This window comes from Microchirus variegatus (assembly GCF_963457635.1).
Source record: "Microchirus variegatus genome assembly, chromosome: 2".
Classification (NCBI taxonomy): Eukaryota; Metazoa; Chordata; class Actinopteri; order Pleuronectiformes; family Soleidae; genus Microchirus; species Microchirus variegatus.
In genome coordinates this window covers 21,044,940-21,070,381 of record NC_139803.1, presented here as the reverse complement: position 1 = coordinate 21,070,381, position 25,442 = coordinate 21,044,940, and the positions used below count along the sequence as shown (strand labels likewise).

General features: G+C 41.7%; 2 protein-coding genes across 2 annotated transcripts; one reads left to right on the top strand and one right to left on the bottom strand.

Moving 5' to 3' along the window:
- Positions 1-611: 611 nt before the first annotated feature.
- Positions 612-8,946, bottom strand: LOC310940573 (uncharacterized protein; the record flags this gene model as incomplete). Its single annotated transcript, XM_083905562.1, has 3 exons — positions 612-5,644; positions 6,973-7,797; positions 8,901-8,946. 3 exons carry the CDS (start codon positions 8,944-8,946, stop codon positions 612-614), a joined length of 5,904 nt encoding a protein of 1,967 aa, XP_083761688.1.
- An 8,681-nt stretch (positions 8,947-17,627) lies between these two features.
- f13a1b (coagulation factor XIII, A1 polypeptide b) lies at positions 17,628-24,548 on the top strand (the record flags this gene model as incomplete). Its single annotated transcript, XM_083903535.1, has 14 exons — positions 17,628-17,814; positions 18,695-18,883; positions 19,183-19,431; positions 19,506-19,624; positions 19,711-19,818; positions 20,702-20,876; positions 20,986-21,124; positions 21,405-21,508; positions 21,601-21,689; positions 22,576-22,733; positions 22,853-23,124; positions 23,211-23,371; positions 23,497-23,633; positions 24,407-24,548. 14 exons carry the CDS (start codon positions 17,628-17,630, stop codon positions 24,546-24,548), a joined length of 2,229 nt encoding a protein of 742 aa, XP_083759661.1.
- Positions 24,549-25,442: the final 894 nt, after the last annotated feature.

The window sequence follows — 25,442 nt, the reverse complement described above, 5'->3', positions numbered from 1 at the left end:
AACAAATAATCACACTGTTACATTGGCATGTTATTACATATTATACACATTTGTGTCTATGTATTTTTTAAAGTTCATTTATTCACTTTCGTTTAAATGTATTGGCATATTATTTTTTACATCATTATTATTTTTCTGTTATTTTTATTACATTTCATCTAAATAAGTAAAAAAAATTATATATTTTTTAAATTGGACAGTTATTACATATAGGAGTTCATGCAAAAGTACAACAACAGTGCTTTGTAAAGTAAATATAGCCTGATTATGTTTAATATTATTTTTGACATCATCAGTGTTGTTTTTTAATTGGGCAGTTTTGGTTTACATTAATAAATCACAAACATGCTCTTCCTATACTTTAATGAGTACAGGTACAGTTATGAGGTACTACTTTATACCTCTGTACAGTTACAATAGAAATATAATAATAGACATTGTACTGTCTTGATTATTTGATGACCAAATCCTTTTTTTCACAATTGTAAATTGTTGTATTGGTTCTTTTGCTTAAACAAACAAAAAAAAAAGGCTGAGTACTTTAATCCCACATTTATTTGTTGCTATAACAACAGGCCCAAACACAATAAATACATGCTCTCGTTCCAGTTCTACATCAAACACTGCTCTCTGCTGTTCACAGCCAGTATGTCGTCCATCTTTTCTAACAACCCCTCACTCACAGAGTTCATTTGCTTGCTGTTGAGCACATGATACCTGCCTCCACACTTCTCCACGAGCCCCGTCAGTTCCCCGCTCCTCAGGATGTGCTGCTCGGCGCTCACCCCTAAAGTTTCCCCCCATGTGAACATCACCAGGGTGCGCTGCCAAATCTCTTCCCCAAGCAAGCTCACATGCTCCTCCACTGCTCTCCTGTACTTCTGCGTGCAGCTTAAGAAGGCGGGCGTGAGCACGAGGACGATGTGAGGACCTGGGCAGCACCAGGCCATGCTGTCGACGAGGCTTTTCCTCTGCGGTGAGTTTTTCGGGTCCGGTCCGTCTCGCCACCTCAAACCGAGCGGCTCTGCAACTGCTAGGTGTCTCCCTGCGATCTGACCTCTCCAAGATCTAAAGGTGGATCCATCAGGTTCAGACCCTTCACCACCCAGCACAGTGACACCAGGTGGAGAGTGAGATGACCAGGACTCTGCTAACACCATCACCCTCAAATACACTGGAGCAGAGTCTTTGTTGTTTGACCCTGTGTGACCCTGAGCGAGTCTCAAATCCTGCCTGATGCTCTCCAGGTTTTTCTCAGTCATCTCTATCTCTTTCATTCTTTCAAACTGACATTTATGACCCTTATTTGCAGCTGCCTGTTCCAATTCCCTCGTGTGATCCTCCCTAGCTTTTGTGTGTTCTCCCTTATCTTTCCGTCTTCCTCTTCCCTCTTCCCTTATCTCACTGACCTCTTGGTACATTATATGGACGTCTTCCTCTGAGCTCTCGGCTGCAGTTCCCACACTGACTGAATTGGCCTTATGGATGCTCGTGTTGTCGCAATCATGGTGCGGCCCACGCTCTGAACCTCTGTGCTCTCGCTCGTGCAGCTGTGCCTCTCGAGCATCGAGACTTTGCTCCCGTTTGTTCAGTTCTTTGAGTGTGATCTTCAGATCCGTCTCCTTCTTGCAAAGCTCCTCTTTGAGCGAGGCCAAGCCTCGGCCCATCTCGTCTAACTGCTGCGTTGTCGAGTTGACGCGATTGCTCCGCGTCTGCAGCTCCGACTTCCAGCTGAGCAACTCCTGCTCTTCATTTTTTAGGTAGTGCTCTCTGTCTTTCAGCTCTTTCCGGTGGTCTTTCAAACCCTTTACCTTCTTCTGCAGATTTTGGCCGTGACAGCTGAGCTCTTGCTGTTTGCCTTCCAGAGCCCTCAGCAAGCTCTCAATCGCCTTTTTCTCAACATCCCGAGCTCTCGTTTTCACTCCCTGCTCATGTTGATCTCCCTCCTCTTGCTCTTTTTGTTGTTTTTCTAGATTCTCTGTCAGTTTTCTGAGCTCCTGCTCCCTGCCTTCAAGTGCAAGCTCCTTTTCAACCAGCTCGGCCTCTTTTGCAGCCAATCTAACTTCTCTTTTGCTCACGCTCTGTCCCCTTTCAGTGACGTTTTTTTCCCTTTGCAAGAATTTCTCCTCTTCCTTAATTCTGAACTCCCTTCCTCTCTCAGAATGTTCTCTCAGCTTCACTTTCTCCCTGTCTTGTCTCTCTTGCATCATTTCTACCTCTAATTGCAGTTTGCTGTTTGCCTCCACTCGTGCCCTAACCTCTACATCTCTCTGGTTGATTTCAGATTCTTTGCTCTTCACCTGCTCTTCGTATCCTCTGAGATGTTTCCTAACTTCTTCACACTCCTTCACCAGCTCCACATACTTAAATCTGTCACCGTCCATCTCTTTCCTCATCTTCTCATTCTGCTCCTGCAGCTCCTCAATTCTCTTCAGAGTCTCCTCGTATTTCTCGGTATCATTCAGAATGCGTTGACGACTTTCTTCCCTCAGATTAGTTATATCATCGTCTTTATCCTTTGCGATTGACTCTAAGATCACGTTCCTTCTTTCGATCTCCTTTTCATATTCCTGAATCATGCTCGTCATCTCCTTTTCCATCTTGACGGTGAGCTGCTTCAGCTCTGACTTTGTCTGCTCGATGGTTATCTTCAGGTGGATGATCTCGCTCTGGTTTCCCTCGTCTCGTCGTCTCAGTTTCCCGAGCTCCTCGTCTTTCTCCTGCAGCTTTTCCGCCACTTCGGCGTCTCTTTTCCTCTCGTGCTCCTCATGTCGTTGTTGTATCGCGATGATATCGCAGGTATCATCGAGCTTGTTCATTTCCTTTTCTCTTTTCTCGTCCCTCCATCCCATCTCTCTCGAGTCAGCCTGCTCTTTAATACTTTCAATCTCACTTTCCTTTTCTTTTCCCTTCCTCTCCATTTCGTTTAAAAGCTGTACTTTCATCTCCTCCACCGCCTTCTCTGTGTGATGCAGATTTTTCTCTGCCTCTTTCTTATGGTTCAGAACAATTTCTCCTTTCTCTTCATCTCTTCTTTGCAGGATCTCTTCAATGTCGACGATATGCTGAGTCAACTTTTCTATCACTTTGTCGTTTTCTTTCAGTTTTTGCCCCATTTGTCTCTTTTGATTCAGTTGATCTCTTTCTCTTTCCTCTCTGTGTTGCAGGGATTCTTGAAGTTGTTTTAAATGCTCTGTTATCTTTTCTATTTCTCCGTCTTTCTCTTCTATTCTTTGCTCCACATCTCTCTGGTAATTGACACGATCGATTTCTTCTTCCTCTTTCACCTTTTTCAAATTCTCTATTTCATTTTCCTTCTCTTCCAGTCTTTGTGTCATTTCTTTAATGGAATTCAAATGTTCTATTTCCTTCCCCTGCTCTTGTTGTAGCTGTATTTTAAGTTCCTTGAAATTCTTTTGCATCCCCTCGATCTCTCTTTCCTTTCCTTGCATCCTTTCCTTTTCCTTCTCACTTTCTTGTGAGTGCTGACATTTTAACTCCTCTATAAGTCTGTCTCTCTCTTGTAATTGTTCCAAAATACATTTATATTTTTGCTGAAATGTTTCTTTCTTTCTCTCGTGCTCAAGCGTTTTTTCATCTATTATCTCTCTTTCTCTTCCCTGCAGCTCCTCATTCTGCTTCTCTGCCTCTCTTTTTCTTTCCTCCGCCATTTCTCGTATTTTTTCCGTGTACTGCTGTTGCATCCTTTCTACGTTTTCCTTGTTTTCTTTCACGTTTCGATCGATCGCTTTCTGGTGTTCAGCAATCTTTGACTCCAGCAGTTTTTCCATCTCGTTTATTCTTCTTGCCACGTCGTCCTGATGCTGCACTTTCAAGTTCTCCATTTCTTTCTCTTTCTCTTGCAGCTTTTGTGCCACGTCTTTGTGGTGATTTAGATGAATCATTTGCTTCTCTTTTTCATGTTGCAGCATGTTTTGTTTTATTTGGGCACAGCACTGTTGCTCTAGCTCTGCTGTTTCCTTCTTTTTTACTTCCACGTGCATCTCATGTTGTTTTACGAATTGCTCTCTCAGATTTCTCATTTCATTCTCAAGTTGTCTGATTCTTTCCATGTCGCGTGTCTTTTCGTTCAAATTTCTGTCACTTGTTTCTTGGTGTTGAACTTTGGTTTCCTCCATCAGTTTTTCCATTTCACTGATTTTTCTGCTCATCTCCTCCTGATGCTGCACTTTCAGATCGTGTATTGCAGCATGGAGAGTCATCTGATTTTCCTCTAACACTTTCTTCCTCAGCTCCTCCTGCTCTTTGTCTTTTTCAAACATTTTTATCTCCATGTCCTTTTGAAGTTTTTCCTCCAGCCTCATTAACTCTCTGCTGTTCTCTTGTTCTTTTCTTTCAAGAACACCATCATAGTTTCTTTTCGTCTTTTCCATTTCTGCTTTCAGCGAGTCTACCTTTTCCTTTAACTCTGCTTTTTCTTCCGTGTGTTTCTCCACCTCTTTCTTCCACTCCTGAGCCTGTGCTCTAATGGCGTCCTCCCTCTGCTTTCTCCTCTGTTCAATTTCCACACTCGCACGATCAAGGTCGAGAAGCTTCGCTTGCTGCTCGTCAATTCTCTCCTTCAACTCCTCAATCTCTCTCTCTTTGAGCTCCAAGTTGAGCATCACCTTCTCTCTTTCTTGTCCACTTTGATTTAATTCTAAACGCTTTCTCTCATTCTCTATGCTCAGATCTTGAATTTCCCTCTCTTTATCCTCCGTCAGCCATCGCATTCTCTCCTCCAGCTCGCTGATGTCGTTCTTTGTTCCGTCAATTGTCCTGTCCTCATCGTCCTCCTCTTCTTCTCTTTGAATCTCAGCCTTCCCAGGTGATTTCACCTTCTTCTTCTTCTTAATGTCAAAGAACCACCTCAGTCTCTTCATCTCCCTCTCCCTCATATTCTTCAGCTCCGCCTCCTGGCGAAGCATCTTGTCTCCAATCTCCTTCAGACGCTGGTTGAACTTTTCATTCTTTTGTCGGCTCAGGTCTCTGACCTCCTGAACCAGGCGGGAGAACGCCTCACACCTGTTCATGGCTGCCATCTTTTCCACTTTCTCCAGGAGCTTTGTCACCACAGCGGAGCCTCCATCGGTTACACTGCTGATGACGTGATATCGACCCCTGCACTTCTCCAGCAGCCACTGCAGCTCTCTGCCTCCACCCTGGACGTGCTGCTCGATATCCACCCCTTCTCGGAGCTGGTCGCTGTGTGTGAAGAGCAGAATCGTGTGTCTCCATATGCCCTCGCCCAAGAGCTCCAGATGTTCGCGGACATGTCCCACGCTGACCAGAGTGTCCACTCTCAGAGTCAGCAGGAGAGCGTGGGGTCCTGGTGGACACAAGGCCATGCTATTAACAATTTCTCTCTTCACCCTCTCTGGTGTAGCACCTGCCACGCCTGCCTCCCAGCCCGGCGTGTCCACCACCGTCACCAGCCTCTTGGCCACCTCTGCCTGTCGACGAACACACTCCTCAGTGACTGCACCTGCTTGGAAGACGTCTGTTTTGGCGAGAATTGTGTTCCCAGCAGCACTTTTCCCAGTTTCCCTTTCACCTAAGAGAACCAGTCTGAGCTCATGGAGACGTCGGGGAGCGTTGGAGAAGGATTGGTGAGCATCGAGCTCTGATCCCTGAAGACCATCACCTGTCGGGAACAAAGGTGGTTATTCTATCAGATGCAAAATAATCCTCCTGTCGCTCTCTCTTTCTCACACACATTATTAGAAAGATTTTTGAATGTTAAAGGTGCATTATGTAATAAATCTAAAGCAACTGGCTGTAAAATCCTCCTAATATGTCACAGAGACTCAGGAATAATGTTCATATAACAAACTGAACTCACCAACATCTCAACTCATCTTTTTTTTGTCATATTTATCCCTGTTGACAGTGTACCAAACAAAATCTTCCTGCGCGTTTTCATTCATTCACTAGAATCTCTTGCTCAGACTGTGTGAAATTCCTTTACTTTCCTTTGTTCAGTGCGTTATTTGATCAAAGAGGTGAATGCAGGTTTTATTTAAATTGATTTGCATATGTAAATGAGCGTGGACAGGGAGGAGTTTGGCACCTCTGCATGTGCGTTCAATTCCACGTTGATTTGGGATGTACAAAGGGAACGTGTAAGCACACTTTGATACATCTGAATTTATTTGTGCGTACGACCGTTTCTGGGTTTTGGCGTAAGCCAAGATTTAGTAGGAAATCAACGCAAGTCTTTGTACATGTGGCCCCTGATCTCTTTAAACAGGCAAATGAAGTGATGTTAATAAAAAAGAAAGAAAAAAAGGGCAAACTCATGTTGACATGTTAGTTCCTGTGTGAAATTTTGGACTGAATTCATCTTCTGTCAGTTTAAACAATCACATATTGAGTTAGAGTTAGGGTTAGGTTAACTGATGGTAGGGTTAGGGTTAGGTTAACTGATGGTAGGGTTAGGGTTAGAGTTAGGGTTAGGTGAACTGATGGTAGGGTTAGAGTTAGGGTTAGGTGAACTGATGGTAGGGTTAGGGTTAGGTTAACTGATGTTAGGGTTAGGTTAACTGATGGTAGGGTTAGGTTAACTGATGGTAGGGTTAGGGTTAGGTTAACTGATGGTAGGGTTAGGGTTAGAGTTAGGGTTAGGTGAACTGATGGTAGGGTTAGGGTTAGGTTAACTGATGGTAGAAAGATGCAGAATGGTACTCAACATGGTACCAACTCTGTTTTTGGTCAGTAGATCTACCAGAAAACACGGAATACTGGCAAAGTGAAAAGGGGCCACCTAGTGTAGTGGAGCACCCACAAGTGCTCATATACAGGGACAAGGCTGTTACAACCATAGCTCAACTGAACTGTGCATTTAACTGAAGTGACTGTCTATGTTCTGTGACATACATTAAGTACCTCATACTCCTGCTTCAAATGACCTGAACTAACCCTTTAACTGTAAACTAAATATGTTTTATAGATCAAATGTAGTGAAAGACTCACTGGTGAGAGCAGCTTTAATGGTCCCTCTCTGCACCTGTGCCTCTATCTGCCTCTGTTTCTTCCTCCTCTCCCTGGCTCTCCTCTTCCCATCTGCCTCCAGACCCAACAGGAGTGTGCTGTCCATCTCCAAATGACCGCTTCCGTCTTTCCTCCCGTCCACCATCAGCTCCAGCTTCCTCATCAGCTCTTTCACCTGCGTCCCAGCTCCTTTACTCAGATTGTTCACGACGTGGTATCTGTTCCCGCACTTCTGGAGGAGTCTCTGAAGAGCAGGGCCGCTGGTCAGAATCCGTTGCTCCATGGACAGCAGGCCCAGTTCGTCTCCCCGCGTGAACAGCAGCATGGTATGTTCCCACACTCTTCTCCCCAGTGGCTCCAGGTGCTCCTCCATCTCCTTGATGTTGGCGTCGGTCAGTGAAGCACAGGAGCGAACCACGAGAAGCACAGCGTGGGGTCCAGGCGGACAAAGCGATACGCTGCGTAAAGTTTCTCTCCTCACCCAGTTGGGGGTGCTGTTGAGAGGGTAGTACCACTCCCACCCAGGGGTGTCCACCAGCGTGACCTTTCTCCCTGCCACATCGGCTCGCTTTTTAACACACTCCTCCGTGGGCTTCCCACTCTCAAACCATCCCACTCCTCCCAGGATAGTGTTGCCCGCTGCACTTTTACCAGCTCCTTTCCTGCCCAGGAGGACCAGCCGAAGTTCTGATGGAGGAAGGGGGGCGCTGTTTGAAGCAGGAGGGTGTAGTGAGGCCATAGTAGCCTGGAGACTCTCATCTGTGAAGACGGGGAGAAGTACTTCCTCGGCGCAGCGTACCGGATACGCTGAAAGACACAGGACATGGAAAATATGTCATTGATTGAGCTTTATGTATACTTTAAAATACCGTTCAAAAGTAGGGGCTCACCTTTACAACTTTTTTGTGTGTTTTCCATTAAAACTGACACTTTAAATCATCAAAAGAGTTGCAAAATTAATAGAAAATAATAGTCAAGACATTGACAAGATTAGAAATAATGATTTTCATTCAAAATAATAATTTTGCCAGCAAAACTATTTTTTATCTGTGTTAACATAATTGCACAAGGGCTGTCAAGTGTTTTCTAATCATCCAATAGCCTTCTAACGCAATTAGCAAACACAATGTACCATTAGAACACTGGAAATGGGCCTATATACACCTATGTACATATTCCATTAAAAACCAGACGTTTGCAGCTAGAATAGTCGTTTACCACATTAACAATGTATAGAGTGTATTTCTGATTCATTTAATATATTCACTGAAAAAAAATTTGCTTTTTCTTAAAAAATAACGACATTTCTAAGTGCACCCAAACTTTAGAACTTCTAAATGTATATTTTATATGTCCACAATGTTATAACTTTATTTATGCTTTCATGTTCCAGTTTTAATATGAAATACTTGGTGGGCTAAGAAAACTACCATCTAATACTTGCAAAACAAGTCTGAATGCAAAGTGCAAAAATGGCTATTCGCGGTGTGGCCATTTTTGTAGTCCTTGGAAAGGGGGAGAATCTACTGAATTATCATCACATTTTGGTATATTTGTAGTCAAGGAGTTGCTGAAGGCGATCAGTGCATGGCATCATTGTTAGCATGTTGTTACCCTCCAACAGGCGAGGATAGAAATGTAACTTTTCTCCTTCTGGTTTACTCAAATTTACTCAGGCATAGAAACAAACAGAATATTTCTATCACTGGTTCTATCACAATCTCTGAGGTCCCGAGATGTCCTTAGACACCAAGAACATGCATATGGTCCTTAATATTGTGGAGCAATTCTCTGAAAATGATGTCAAGTCTTAACAGGTTGAACATGCTGTTGCTATTTAATATCAGTAACGTCTAATATGTTTTATCCATTTTACTGTAGCCTTATTTTAAAAAAAGACTTCGACTTACCACCACTGATGACGATCGGACGGCAGTTCTCATCTGGAGTGTCCATCACCTCAGCCGTCCACAACCTTCCTCCTGTCCTTCCTCTTCCTCTTTTTTGGTTCCTGTGTGTCTTTTTAAAGAAACGGTTTCTTCGGCATCTTTGCGACAGTGAACGAAAGCACGCTCATAGTTAAGTCATACAAACTGAGGAAGTCGTGCTGGAACAAAGTAAAGACAGAGAATGGGAGACTTGCAGAACCACGTGACCCGGCTGTGGTTTTCTACCGTGCAGTCATTTCAGATGACAGGAAGTTAAAGACTTGGCATTGTTAGCTTTAATGACGTAATGGAACGCCTGTCAGTATAGGTCGCTAAACATACTTTTTAAAATAATATATAATTATTAGTTGTATTTCTTTGTTATGAAAATGATGAAAACAAACATTAATATTAAAAATACTAGTACAGGTATACTAGAATAACGGCCTGTTTGCAGTAGCATGAGTAAATATGTTTACATAATATCTATTTCTGAGAGAGTTCACATGCCGACACACATGTAGGTTTCATGATGTGTGCTACAGAGCTGCACTGTGGTGAATGTGTGGCACTTCTGTTTCCTTTACCCCACACACACACACACACACACAGAGAGCTACACACAGCTAACACAGCTCTGTGGTTAACAAAAAAGAAGAAGAAAGTTCCTACTTCTAACTGTCATTTGTGTACTGTCAACGTGAGCAAAAGAGTTAATGGAAGATTTGTGTACAAAGTACAGATTATGGGGAAGAACATCTTAGATTTCCCAAACTTGACAGATCCATGCCACAACATCCATTCAGAAAATGTATTTTTTGATCATATGACTTCATTTATTAGAGATCTATAATGGCTTTTCCATACCAAAAAGAATATAAAGACTCAAAACTATTAATTTTCATCTGCGAAATTGGCTTCTATTTAAAGTGATTACACACATGTATATGAACAGGATATGCAATTTCTGCAAATAAGCCCTCCTTGTGCCTCCTTGACCATGTGTGTGTATGTTGTTCTTTACTATGTTAAGACATGTGCACACACCCATGGTCATGGTTATTTTCCTCTGACATGATGCACTTGTGTCGAGGTTATGTCACCGTTTACACGACGTACATGCAGAAACACGTCTGGTTTTAGAATAATCGAGTGGCCTGGTGGCAGAATATGTTGTTTATGTATTCATTAAAAACTAAATGGTAAATGTTTTGTATTTATATAGAGAGCTTTTTCTGGCTTTACACTACAATTTGCCATTCAGTCCATCCATGTGCAGTGCATTTCCTATCACTCATCTTTCACACCCGTTCACAGGTTTGTCAGGAGCAACGTTGGGGTTAAGTGTCTTGCCCAAGGACACATCGGCATAAAGGATATAGCGGAGCTTGGAATCAAACCGACAACCCCCTCAGTTGAAAGATGACTCGCTCTACCGCTGATTTTTCGCCCGCCCCCCGACGGAAATCACACAATAACTTTTCCATTTCAACTTTTATTTTGAAACTCCACATCCACCTGCTTGATTACACACCTTCATGTGTTTCACCTGTGTTTGATTGGCTACACCTGCAGTATTTAATCCTCCCACATCAGTCAGTCTGATAGTGATTCAGCAGCACTTCCTGTTTAGCCTCCAATGTATTCCGCCCTTGTGATTTTTGTACTTTTTGATATACTGTGTCAAAAATAATCTCACATAAGCACCCACAGAATGTTTGAGAAATTAATTCTATTGCTAAAATAATAGTGATGGGATCGGCAGTTAATTTGAGTGTACTGAATCACTTGAATCAGTTCATTAAAATGATTCGTTCAAAAGATTTGTTCACCGAATCGTTCAGTTCTAAGCAGGAGCCCAGTGCCCCGCTACGTGACTCACCTCCTCCCTGAGTGCAGTACGTGCGCGCCGCGGGTCATAGAGTGAGTGAGTGACAGCGCGGACGAGATTCATGTCCTCAGCGTCAGTACACCTGCTCTCTGTGTGTCAGTTCGTCTTTCAGCGTCAGTTCACCTCCTCCCTGTTTGTCAGTTCATCTCTCAGCGTCAGTTCACCTCCTCTCTGTGTGTCAGTTCATCTCTCAGCGTCAGTTCACCTCCTCTCTGTGTGTCAGTTCATCCCTCAGCGTCAGTTCACCTCCTCTCTGTGTGTCAGTTCGTCTCTCAGCGTCAGTTCACCTCCTCTCTGTGTGTCAGTTCATCCCTCAGCGTCAGTTCACCTCCTCTCTGTGTGTCAGTTCGTCTCTCATCGTCAGTTCACCTCCTCTCTGTGTGTCAATTCGTCTCTCATCGTCAGTTCACCTCCTCTCTGTGTGTCAGTTCATCCCTCAGCGTCAGTTCACCTCCTCTCTGTGTGTCAATTCGTCTCTCATCGTCAGTACACCAGTTCTCTGTGTGTAAGTTCGTACCTCATCGTCAGTTCACCTCCTCTCTGTCTCTCAGTTTGTTCGTACGCGCGAATCATGAGTGAGTCAGTGTACTGACACCGGGCAGACACAGTTCACAGTCACTCCCTCTCCCTCCCCGCTCGGCGCACGTTGGCTGGCTTATTTCTGCCGAAGATTCACGAGTGAGTGACGGCGATGGCGTCGGTGAATGACTTCACGAGTGATTCACAGGACCCGGCAGTTCCACTCCCGGCCGCCATGCTCGCTGCTGAGCTCAACTGAACTAAAAATGGAACGAATCAGTTGATGAAGTGATCCCAGTCAGTTCGTTCACTCAAATGATTCGTACTTTCGAACGAATCACTCCTGACTGACACAACACTATAAAATAAGAGTAGTCAAATAGCTTGATGGGAAAACACTTCTTGTCCTCGCCCCTGTGCTACTGCTGTTTACACACAAACGCTCCCTCAGTCAGGTCTGAATGTTTTCAGAGGCCGCATACAAATATTACATCACTTCTGTTCACAAATACCAAACAGGGGTAGAATAACAACAAGTCACCACTGCGTCTGTGTATTTTAGGTCATTTATCTTTTTTGGTTTTTGTGCCATTTTCCCCCTCGGTTAACGGAGCAAAAAACATCAAACGCCAGAAAGCAAACTAAAATAGACGTACATTTGTCTTGTAACAGTTGTCGTATTGTATAAAGAGCCAGTATCCTTTCATCGCTCTTGTGGTCCGAGCCACTTTCTGTCACCACACCTCACCTTGGCTGTGTGTCCATGGTACAACACGTCCTCATAACACACACACATTAGATCACATCCTTCATGATTCAGCCTTTCCTTCAGGGTTAATAAAAACAGAACCCATGAAAAGGGTTTATGAAAAGGACTGAATCAGCCATATTGATTTGGAGCCATTAAGCCAGGCAGAGTGTTTTTGAGGTCTGGTAAGTGTGTGGTGAATATTACCATGATAGATGCCTATTCATATACATACAGTATGGGCTGCTTTTTTTTGTTAATGGCAAGCAAATTGCCTTTCATTGCACTTGCTGCAGCAGCACTTCCCTCTAAACATGAGGCTGTCTGACATCGAAAAGACTCCATATCATATATCATGAATATAAAAATAACAGCTCCACATATTGTGTTCTTCTTTGAGTAGCATATACAGTATATTGCCATTGGAAATATAAATGAAAGTGTATGCATACAGTGTTCCTTGATTTGGAATCAGATTTAAAGTAAATGTACATCCAAAACAAGTCTTTTTTTTCTTTTTCTTTTTTAAAGGAGTACGCATCTTTTTCACTTTAGAGGGGAAATAAGCTGTATTTTATGTTCACATTTGGAGCCATAATGATGGAAAGTCTCTGTAACACGGGACGACTGAATGATTCAGAGGGAAATATTTTCAACAGGGAATCAGAGCCAATATGGAAAAGAAAAGTGCGCATGATAGAGGGAATACAGAGAGATGTTTTTATAGTAAAGTGTTGATCCGAGGAAGTAATACAGAAGACAGCAGCAATATGTACACTTAAATATATTAAATAAGTTGCTCTTTAACAGACAAAATCGACCGAAATTACTTTAAAGTAGTACAAAAAGCTGTTATTGTGACACATGAAAAACCCCAGAGTGACAAAAATCTCTAAATGCCACCCTTGTGTTTTCACCTAATACAACAAACACACAACTTTAAGAAAACGATGATGTCATGGCCCAATTTCTCTGACCTAACCCTTTTCACTTGATGTCATCCTTCTTGTGTTTGCATGCAAGCTTTATGCACATGTTTTCCACGTCGTCTTCTCCATTTTTGGTGTCGTTCTGTAGCAGCGTTACAGCACCACATACAGGCCGGGGAAATATGTGTTTAGTGGGGGTGTATGTGTATGTATGAAAACATTTCTTGAAACAATGCTGCGTTTATGGAAATCCCAACGTAATAAACGCTGTCAAAATAAGACGCAATATATCACACATGAGTGGCACATTTAAAAAAACAGGCCCTTCGTTAATTTCGTCATTATTTATTAAGAACAAACACCCAAACCATGAAAAAGTCTGCATTCGTACCACATCTAGCACTAGAGCACTGGGAGGCTGTAGCACAAACCAAAACCAACACGACAAAAAATAAAATCACCACATTAATAAATACACAGCACCATCAAAGCTGAGCGGTAAAGCAGCACAGCAAACACATCGGTCACCAGGAGACGGAATTAAAAACCTAAAGTGTGTGATGCTACACACACAAAAAAAAACCCTGCAATAAGTAACTTACAACACATACTGAAATAGATCAGTCAGACCTGTGGCTGCAGACAAACACTGATTTGTCAAAATCTTTTGTTAAACTTTTGTAACAATGATTTTAAAGGTGCCATATGTAAGAATGTGGCCAAAAATAGTTACTACATTCAAATTCAAAATACCGAGGTCTTTTAGGTTTCGTTTTTCTGACGTAACTGGCAACCCGTGGTTGCTCGGTAGCTGAGACTCTACTGACTGCAATGATTGGTAGACGGCGGTAGGTGGCGCCACATGCCAAAACGTAAACATGATTTGCAGTCTGCAAAATATATATATTTTTTTAATGAAAATATTTTTGGCTGTACTGTTGTTGTTCGGTTTGTTGTATGAACATTATTCCTGAGTCTCTGTGACATATTAGGAGGATTTTATGGCCAGTTGCTTTAGATTTATTACATAATGCACCTTTAACTAGAACAGGCTTTAATAAGCACACGGGTGTTAAATTGCTAGCATATTTAGGTTCAGCTGCAACATGCAACTTCCACCAATAGATGGCACTAAACTTCGTACACTGTACCTTTAAGACCAGGCTAGAACCATGCACGTTTTGTTAACACTAACCTGAGGTGTGAAATTGGGTGTGAACTGTTGTTTGACTTCTTGGTGTTAACCCTGTGATAGACTGGCAACCAGGTGGTGAGCGTCAACTCTGACTTCAACGTTCAAGTAACTTTGATTTCAAGCAAGTTTTAAGACTTAAAACATAAAAAAATACAAGAGAGGTACTCCTACTATGGATGTAGAGTGGCAAAAATGGAAAATCGTCCACAAAATGAGCTAAGTAAGTCCTGAAATATGTAGAAATGTGGCGTTTAATCCAAATTCAAATGAGTGTAGACTGTTGTTTATGGGATGGTACCAAAACACAGAAACAATAGTGTTATTCTGTGTTCATGCATATACACATAATCCCAACGTCCCTTATATTTCTATTTACGATGGAACTATTTAATTAATTTTCAGCAAAAGATAGAGATTGTCTGCAGCAGACATACATAATAAGAGGAGGCGACAATAACAGACTTTAAAAACATGATATCCACCAACAACTTGTGAGGGACAAATCCACGTGTCGGACTTTTACATATTTTAGGTTATAGTTGAGGTGTTTAACTTTCTTCTTAACTTTTTCTTCTTAACTTAACAAGAGCAGCTTTTTAGGTTTGGTAATGTTGGTCATCTCTGATTTCTAGCTTCAGCTTGCTATGTTTTGGCAACACCGAACCAAAAGGAACAGAATTTATGGTCCCCAAATGAAGTGAAATAAAGACATTTTTTATGATTTATTACAATATCTTTCTCACATAATGTAGCTTTTTTGTTTTATGGGTTTTTTAAACGACAGCCAGAGGTGGAACGAGACTGAACTCCTCAAAAAGAGGTGATGGTCAGGCAAATTAAATATTTGTTCAGCCCTTTCTGGTAACTCGCTCTCTATAGATATCTCAGCAGCTAAGTTTGCCGCACCTCGATCGGCTTACTCACCACTTTGCTGACCAGATTTCTCGCCTTTTTTTTTTTTTTTTTTAATAAGTGTTCATTGAAAGGCTGCCATACCAAACCACAATGCAAAATGTCAACATGGACATACCCTAATCCACAGTGTTCAGGATTCCCCACATTCATTTATTATATGCAGTTCATCCAGGTCTTACTTTAGTCTGGATTAAAAGAAGTAATTGGAATGAAGATAATTGTGTCATTACATTGATTGTGTGTGTGTGTGTGTGTGCGTGTGTGCGTGCGTGCGTGTGTGTGTAAAACTGTCGGACAGCCGTATCATCTGTGACGTTGTGTCCGAGCCCTTTCCAGCTGTGGTTTGTGCAGAGATGGTAGATTCCACATCCTTCTCCCAAGTTGGACTGACCAGTTACACCCACAACAACACCATTTCCCCACAGAGGTCTTACACACACACACACACACACACACACACACACTTGGTTATGAAGGGTATATAAGCAGAAGCAGAGGACTAACCCAGGCGGAGAAGCAGCAGCAGCAGCAGCAGCAGACTGACTTCAACAAACTCCAGCTTCTCTCCAAATTTCATCTGAGACCCGTGCACAGGAATCGTGAGTAAAAGCCGCTTTGTTGCAAACAGTTTCATTGTGCTAAAATTCCGCAGCACTTCTGTAATTTAGTTATTTGCTGATACATCTGAGAGTCATATAAAAGTATTTGCTGTTCCGTCTTTTGTTGTTGTTGTGCAATGTTTTAAAATACTGTGGAGAAACAAACTGACAGACTTCTGCTTGAATGTTTCTGCATTTTACCCAGTTATTTTCTATTTAAATGCTTTTTTGTCTTTAAAAAGTGTATTATTATGTTTGCTTATTTTCCCTTTTAACAGTTGTTCTTCTTTGAATTTCTGTACTTTATTCGATTATTTTATTAACTTTTCAACACAGTACCTTTGCATACATAGTATGCATACTTTGAAGTTACTTTGCTCTACTAATATTAATGTATATTATATTTTTAATATAAATATGAAAAGTTACAATTATAGCAGTAATTCATAGTGTAATTGTTATTAACTTGACTATAAGCAAACAATTAGCCTAAGATGATTGATAAATTCATTGATGAGTCAAATGCAACAATTTTGATCATAAGTTAATCTGTTATTAGTCGCTTTTTTAGGTAAGTGCAGAAGGTTACAGCTCCCTAAATGTAAATATTGGCAGGTTATCATCATATTTAGTTAATAGTAAACTTAACTTTTTAATGTTCTATTAATTAAGAACATGCTGCTGTCAATAACGATGATTGTTACGTACGTATTATTGATCTGCAATAGTGGAGTATTTTGATTAAAAAAAGCATTAAAAGAGTCTGAAAAAGTGATTTTAAACACATATTAGTAACGTATAACTGTCCTGAGGAAAGAAAACAAAGTGTGAAGACATCAAATCAACGTAAACAAAAACTCTCGGTGCACTTCAGTGTGACTCCATCCTGAGTCCATCTGCCACTGCAGGTCACATTCTGTCCTTAACCTTTAAATACACAACATCTGTTTTCATAAGATGTGGCAAACACCTGTCACAGAGGGGAAAATATGGCTCCCTGTTCCATAATGTGGGGTGTGTGCCGGACTAGGACGCGACATGAGTCATCATGTGACACAGTGAATGCTCTGTGTTTTTAACTCGGACGCCCATGGCAGAGATGGACACTGTGCAGGTTGATAGGTGCAACTTATGAGCGTGACAGAAAGTGACGTAGATAAACATGACAGCACATAACGCAGAGTCTTCAGCATTCAGATTCTTTCCCTGTGGAAAAAGTCTAGTTCGGCTCAAAAGTGAACTAAGTCCTGTAAAACTGGTCAGTGATGGTGATGATAATAATACAACACTATTACATGAATTCAGCAATAAACCAAAAATAAAACTGTTCACACAATGTCATTAAAACTTCTGGTGGAGTAAAAAAAAAAACACAGGCAACATAAAAGTATGTGAAAAAATGTTTTTTGTAAATTATAAATAAAGTTTGAAAGTTTCATCACTCATAGACAACAACATTTTTATTTTGCTTTATTGGCTGTTTCCCTTTGAAAGGCTTTACTTCTACAACAAAGACACACACACACACACACGTTTTCACTTATTCCCCAGATGTAAAGCAGATGAGAGACAATAGCTCACACATGAGGAACGAATGCAGCACGACTGGAATTCAGCATTTGGAAAGTGCACAAACAAACTACAAAGACACAAACTAGTGTACAAGCATATTTTAGACATGACATCAAAGATGAGGAGGCTGTCTTTCACTTCAAATGCACCAGATTCCTTCACTTTAAGGGTCCACAGTGTAATATTTATGAGGCTTTTTGGCACAAATCTAATATACAAGTATGTAATGCATTAACTATAATGGCACAGAATATGAGAAGGCATAGTCATACATATCTGCTCTCTATCTTCTCTCCTTTCCCAGTCCTGATAGGGATCATCCACCCTGACCTATCACCACCATGTCTGACCGAGATACCACCCCCACTCCCTCTGATGTACCCCCTCCACCCACCGGACCTCGTCCCAAGACGACGAGCCGTGGTCGCACCACGGTTCCCATCGCCAGCCACAACTCGGACATCACTGAGGTCCCCGAATTTGAGTTCTTTGGTCTCCCGGGCCCGAGAGGACTTCCACCTCTGACTGGTGAGGCACGAGAGTTGTTTTTCAGGAAGACAGAATTGAAGAGGAGACGACATAATGAATGTCACGGTTTGTCCTGGTTGTAGAAGATAAAGTTCTGAATGAGCAGTTTCCAGAAGTGTTGCCTAAAAAGGACTGATCCCTTCCTGCGGCTTGTCGCTAAACCACAGCCAAAAGAGCTGCACACAGTCAGATATCCTTGTGACAGCGACGTACAAAAGTGATGTCTGTAGTTTGTGTGCAAAGCTAGAGTAGAAAGTTGACCTCCTCTTCGAGTTTGTAAGATAACAGTGCAATTTATGGATCTGGATGAACTACAATCTACAAAAGATCTTGTTAGAAAAGGTGTCAATGGTTTGTACATCAAGCAGAAAAATGTTCTTTATTGTTGTACTTAGACATATAAGAAAATTATTCCTTAGAAGACATAAAACAATATTGGAAATAAAAATCAGAAAACAATCCCAAAAATCCTGGAAAAAACTGAAAACTGGACTGCTGCATTAAACTGGTATGAATGAGAAGTTAAAATTATGAATTTAAGTCCAAATGTTTGGAAAGAAGTTGGATATTAGTGTATAATGAGGGACAGAAAGTAGGAAATATATTCAAAATTTGAATACATTCATTAAGGCTGTCACAAAGTGAAAGTGAAGATGAAGTTAAAAATGTCTGAGTATTTGTAGCTGAATTTGTGATTGTGTTAGAAGCTGAGATCTGAGGTCAAAAAAGAGCTGAATTGAGAGTTTTGAATGTTTTGAAGTTTGAATTAAGTTTTTAAGTGGAACATGTTTATGGACAAATAATGAGGCAATAAGAAGTAAATAAAGACAATTTCAGATCATACTTGTGTTGTGGTTCTCCTCGTCTCGGTGTCTTTCAGAGTATCTTGACATCTTCGACGTGGATATGATGAAGAGGCCGAATGAGAACAACAAAATCCAGCATCACACCGTGCATTACAACTCCGACCATCTCGTTGTCCGCCGAGGACAAGAGTTCCAGGTCACCGTCACCTTCAACCGTCCCTACGATTCAGCCCGGGACAAGTTTGCGTTGGAGTTTGTCATTGGTGAGGCTGGAGCAATCTCAAAAAGACGTAGTAATCCCACAAGGTATATTGTTTTTCTTAGGTTGTGTAATAGTCTCCTGCTTATACCACAAAATACACGCTGTGGCTGGTTTGTATGCTCAGGCTGCAACATGGTGGTACAACATAAAGTCTTGCCTAAGTGACAGATAAAAGGTTTATTCTGAGAACCAAATACATTTAAAGTGATTATACACTAAAAACACACACACTAATGCACTGTATACTCGGGTGATTACACTTCTTGTACATTTATCATCCAATGCTCCATGTTCACACAGGCTCCAGCCCTCAGTTCAGCAAGGGAACTTACGTTCCCGTCTTCCCCTCAAAGCAGCGTCAGAGCTCCTGGGAAGGCCGTGTCGTGAAGACGTCGGGCAATGCGGTCACCATGAGCGTCAATCCTGAGGCCAACTGCATTGTGGGGAAGTACCACATGTATGTTGCCGTGGCGACGCCCTTTGGCATCCGCAGGACGAGGCGCGACAGCAGCCGAGACCTCTATATCCTCTTCAACCCTTGGGCGGCAGGTTGGTATAGGTCTGTTTTTAGGTCTTCGATGTCGCTCGAAAGGTCATGAACGTGATTTGTTGTCTTTTGTCAGCCGATGCTGTGTATCTGGACGATGAGAGGGAGAGGGAGGAGTGTGTGATGACCGAGATTGGGATCATCTACCACGGAGCCTATGACGATGTCGCTGAGAGAGACTGGAACTATGGTCAGGTAGGAGGGAAAAAAAATCAAGGAATTCTTTTTTATTTTATTTTTTACCCATTACTTTTTCTTAAAGAACAGATTGTCTTTTCTAGTTTAACTATGGAGTCTTGGACGCTTGTCTGTACATCATGGACAGGGCTGAGATGCCCATCACCAACAGAGGAGACCCCGTCAAAGTGACCAGAAAGGCCTCTGCTATGGTAATAAAATAATCGTTATTCATTCCCTTACACATGAAACTTTGGTAACAAAAAAGTGCATAAATACAATTAGAATATTGTTCTTATATTATGGTATTTGAACTCATTGGCCACTTCATTAACAGCTACAGTCTGTAGCTCTTCATAGGCGATTCTCCTTTGGCCATAAGATATTTTTTTTACCACTGTAACCACTTTGTTCACTGGATATTTGTCCATTTTTGTACAGGTCACATGTGTCAAACTCAAGGCCCGGGGGCCAGATGTGGCCCACCACGCCAATTTATGTGGCCTGCAAGTGATTAATTGGGCTTAAAAATCTGTGTTAAAATAGTTCTATGTTGCTTTAAGGCGTGTGTTGACTATAAACTACATTTCCCACAATGCATGGCGATTGCGTTACAGGCAAAGTGACGCCACCGCTACTAGATCGCAGTGTATCATTGTATATGCATCATGCGACGAGTGAAATTGAATAAGTAATAAATACATAAAGTTTAGCAATGTTTTAAGTAGTTACCTTTATTTTCCATTATATTTGGTTACATTTAGTTACATTCTGAATGACAGTGACATCGTGCCCTTTGAGGGTAACCATTATGCTGATGTGGCCCTCAGTGAAAATGAGTTTGACACCCCTGGTATAGGTCTTTATAAACACTATAGTTGTGCATCAGCTCCTTTCTTCCTCACTTCTCAATTTGAAATTCAGCAGCTTGTTTTTTTGTCCATGACCAAATAGCACAGAGTTGTTGCAATATGACGAGATATTTGCGTTATTAAGCAGTTAAAAAGGGTGTACCTAATAAAATGGGCGTTTATTGTTGCTTCTCCATGCTGTATACCCACAATGAGTCTAAACTCCGCTCTCTGTGAAACTCAGCTGAACTCTCGGGACGATGAAGGCGTGCTTGTCGGAAACTGGAGCGGCGACTACACTTATGGAGTGGCGCCCACATCCTGGACTGGCAGCACAGACATCCTGCTCACCTACGCCAGCAGCAAGATGCCCATCTGCTATGCTCAGTGCTGGGTCTATGCTGCCGTCTTCAACACCTGTGAGAACAAACAAACCACTAATGTCCCAAGGAAGAACAAAGGCATCTTTATTGTGGATACTTTGAATGATTTCACTCCTGATTTTTATCATCTGCTTTGCCATCCCAGTCCTGCGCTGCCTGGGCATCCCAGCCCGTGTTGTCACCAACTTCTACTCTGCCCATGACAACGATGGAAACCTGAAGACTGACATCATCCTGGACGAGAATGGCAGGATTGACCGCAACCGCACCAAGGACTCAATCTGGTACCACGTCATCGGTGACATTTAGATTTGTGTGTGGCTCTCTGTAGTTAGATCACCAGTGACATTTTAGTTGGTGCCAACATTTCCGTTTCATTCAAGCTGGTTAACTTTTAAATATAAACTAATTCCCATTACGTTCAAACCACTCAAACCATATCTGCTCCACACGACTCTCCCTGTGTCTCAGTGTAACAGTGTGTGTTTTTACATTCTATTACATAATGATAATGATGTTTTTCATTACTAACACACAAACTACTACAAATACTGTCATTGTCAGGAACTACCACTGCTGGAACGAGTGCTACATGTCCAGGCCTGACCTGCCACCTGGCTTTGGAGGCTGGCAGGTGGTGGACGCAACACCGCAGGAGACCAGTGATGGTACATGACAACAATAATAAAAAAGTATTTGTCAGACTATTATTGTTGTACTCCACATTAATTGCTGTTCTATATTTATGTTATACATTCAGGCATGTACAGATGTGGTCCTGCGTCAGTCCAGGCCATCAAACATGGGCAGATATGCTTCCCCTTCGATGCTGCATTTGTGTTTGCTGAGGTGAGTCTTTAGACTACTTTATTTTCCATGTTTAAATAGTTGAGTAAGTTAGTATAATAGTATTTAGTCTTCTTCTGTTCTGAATTGTTAAATATGCATTAGGAAGACTATTTTTCTGTTTATGAAAGTGCAGTTAGTCCTCCAGTTTTCTGGGTGAACTGTATCAGGAAGTAAGAAAGAATTGAACGGCAACCAGGGGGCAACTGCCGGTTAAAGAAGTTGGAAGAAGATGTGGAAAACAAGCTTCTACTTTCAGCTCTTCTTCTGTAGATCATGTCAATTTTGTGAATTATGTTCCTATTTAGACGAAAATAGATGACAAATCACAGCACATATGAGTGGACACCAGTGTGATTGACTCTTGGTATCGTCCAATGGGAGCCTGGATTGAAACCTCAACATGGGTCCAATTAAATCAAGAGATTCATCATAACTGGTCGTCACTTTGTCTATATTGCTTTACCTTACCTTTTATTATTACCTTAGCTTATATTGCCAGCCCTCGCAACCATGATCTCATGATATCACCACTTGAACGCCAAGCATGCCACGTTCAAAACATTCTGCTTCTTATATACACTCTTTATTCAGGAAAAGGGTTTGAAAGGGTTCTCTGGATCAAAATGGTTCTTACTGGAACCATTAGTGTTACCAAGAACCCTTGAAAACCCCTTTCTTGGAAGCAAATGGTTCCAGGTAGAACCTCAGCCCTTGTAGTAGAACCCTTTTAGAACCCTTATTTCTAAGAATGTACAAGTTCGCAGTTGCCAGTTGATGGCACAAATTTATCGTATTTGACAAAAGTTAATACTGTACTGTTGTTCGTTTTCTTTTGCCAGTCTTCAGGCGGAGGTTTTGCTTGGTCTCATTGTCTTTCCTCTTCAAGGTGAACAGCGATGTGGTGTTCTATTCGCGAAGGAGAGACGGGACCATGGATCCAGTTAAAGTGAACCGGACTCACGTAGGCCGCATGGTTTTGACCAAAACTCCAGGAGAGTTGACCCGACGTGATATCACAGATCAGTACAAGTTCCCTGAAGGTCGGTGACTCCATGGCGTTCTCCTCATGAGTGTAAAAATTCACTGGATTTTCATTCTATTCTATAATTTGGAACATTATTAGAACGAAAACCACGCGTTGTATGATTGTCTAATCCAGGCAGTGCAGAGGAGAGGACCGTCCTGGAGAAAGCAGAGGAGTTTGGCTGCAAGCGAGAGAAGTCCGACCCTACTTTGGCTGACGTGGACGTGGTCCTACCCATGCTGGAGATCAGTGTAGGCAATGACTTTGAGCTGAACGTGGAGTTTGTAAACCGCAGCGATCAGCAGCGAACCGTGGATGCCTACATCAGTGGGAACGTGGTGTATTACACCGGAGTGACCAGCTCTGAGTTCATGTTCAACACTCCCACAGTGGAGCTCAAACCCAACAAAAGTGAGTGTTGATCTGTGTGAAACGCAAATAGAGGTTTGAAACGTCAACACTTTAAAGAGCAACGTTTGTCTTTTTGCGTTCTGCAGCTGCGAAGGAGCTGGTGGAGGTTGAGTCGAACATGTACATGAGGGATCTGGTCGAGCAGGCAAACCTTCACTTCATCGTAACTGGGAAGGTTAAGGAGACCGGGCAGATTGTCACTGCCATGAAAGTCGTTATCCTTCACAATCCCAAACTCACCGTTGAGGTCTGGAACAACTGCTGTTGTATCAAAAATAGGAAACTTGCATTGCCACAGTCTATTCTTACTCATTCTGACATTTCCTTTATGTTCCTTTTTTTTTGAAAACATACGTCTCGTGCGTACTTCAGGTGTCCGGCAGAGGAAAAGTCAACGAGGAGATGATAGCGAGTGTCCAGTTTACAAACCCCTTCACCTTCAACCTGGAGGGCGTCTCCATTCGCATGGAAGGACCTGGGGTTATGGCCCCCAAGTTCAAGTATTACAGGTGAATAACACTATAGTAAATAATAATAACTTGTGTGTATATCATTTAGCAGTACATTTTCCTGCAAATTCCATATGTAATAAAGGTATTCATAGAGAGCGCACTGCAAAGAAACTGCAAAGTGCAAACCTCCGAAATAGCATCTCAAATTCCCACATTGGCAATTATGGATCAAGATCAGGATTTCAATCAATCTACACAATAACATACACCTATATGAGGTTCTGTTACATTATTTCATCAAAGCACCACAAGCATTCTAGTTATTTATGAAAATATTGAGACCTCTCCCATCTCGCAAGTTTAACAATGTGCTCTTTCCACAGCAGCAACTACAGTACGTCATAATTTAGCAGGAAAAGCACAGTGCAAGCTAAATGGAACCCAGCCATTCTTGGTTTGATTAGTGCATTTCTTACTGTGTACTGTCAAAATAGCTGCTGTTTAGAAAAATCCTGATTCTGGATCCACATTGTCTTTCTTCTACTTTATACAGCATCTGAAAAGGTTTATCAGAATCAGTTCTTTCATTTTTAATTTATGCTGATCAAAGGACACACATGGGCAAAATGGTGATGAAAAGATGAAACGTATGTCTCATCAAGATTTATCATGACTTTCATTATCACAAAATGTTCTGGAACACGTGTAACCGCCCATTTTTATTGGAAAATTCCAGGTAATGTATTGGCATGTAATGAATAATAAGAGAAAGATACAGACCACGTCCCTCCGCTGATCTTGTATCGAAAATCTACATTTTCCGGTTTCAGTCTGATCCCAGGAGGCTCCTCTCTGACCTGGACCGAGTTTTTCACCCCGCAGAGTACCGGAACCACCAGAGTGATCGCCACCCTGGACTGTCCTGCTCTCAGGCAGGTCTCCGGCCAGGCGTCCATCACCATCAAGCCCTGAGGGGCCTGGCACAGTATCACAAGAGGCCCAACCACATTTATCACACTTGTACTTCAGCGACCAATATAAGCCGATGACACAATTATACACTTTGATTGTAGGTTGACAGGTATAGCTTCAACACATATAATCAACATACTCTGCTAAGTATTATTAGAGGGTGATCAAATAGTTTTGTACTCATTTAAAATCCAGAAAGCTATGAATAATAAAAAAAAAAAAACATACTGGGTCCACAAATAACGTTTGTCTCATTCTTTGTCAGTTGCAGAAATATTTTTTTCTCCACACAGGGGCAGTACTAAAATCTGACATATGTTGTTTTGATAGCCTGAAGTCAATGGGAGCATGAATATGTGAGCATTTAAATGTCCAACAAACACAATATAATCATCCCAATGGAGCTTGTTTTTCTTTTTATCCAAATCAAAGTAGAGCTTTGTTATTTATCAAAGTATTGTTCACAATGATTAACAGTAGCCCATGGTGAATTTGGGGATGACGGTTCCAAGTGTAAATGCAACACAGTGTACATTCTACGTACCCCTCTTTATATTAAAGCGGACCTAGACCGGAAGTTACAATTGTTTTTTTGGTGTGTATCTGCGACATTACCTCGTTTATGAAGCCCTGAAGGTTCCAAACAAACAGTTTTGATGTATTGTAATCTGTAATCTCACAAGCCACCTTCATGTGTTTTTCATTTAATCCTGATTTAGACATACTATACTAGGACTAAGCATTTTAGATGTCATACCATATAGTGACGTATTTGATACGAAGTCAGTTTTTGAAAACAGTGACAGTTGCTCTGACGACACGTTGTTCGAGACAAACTTAAAATCTTAATTATAAATCATTACCAAAGAAAAGAAAACAAGTTAACAAATTAAT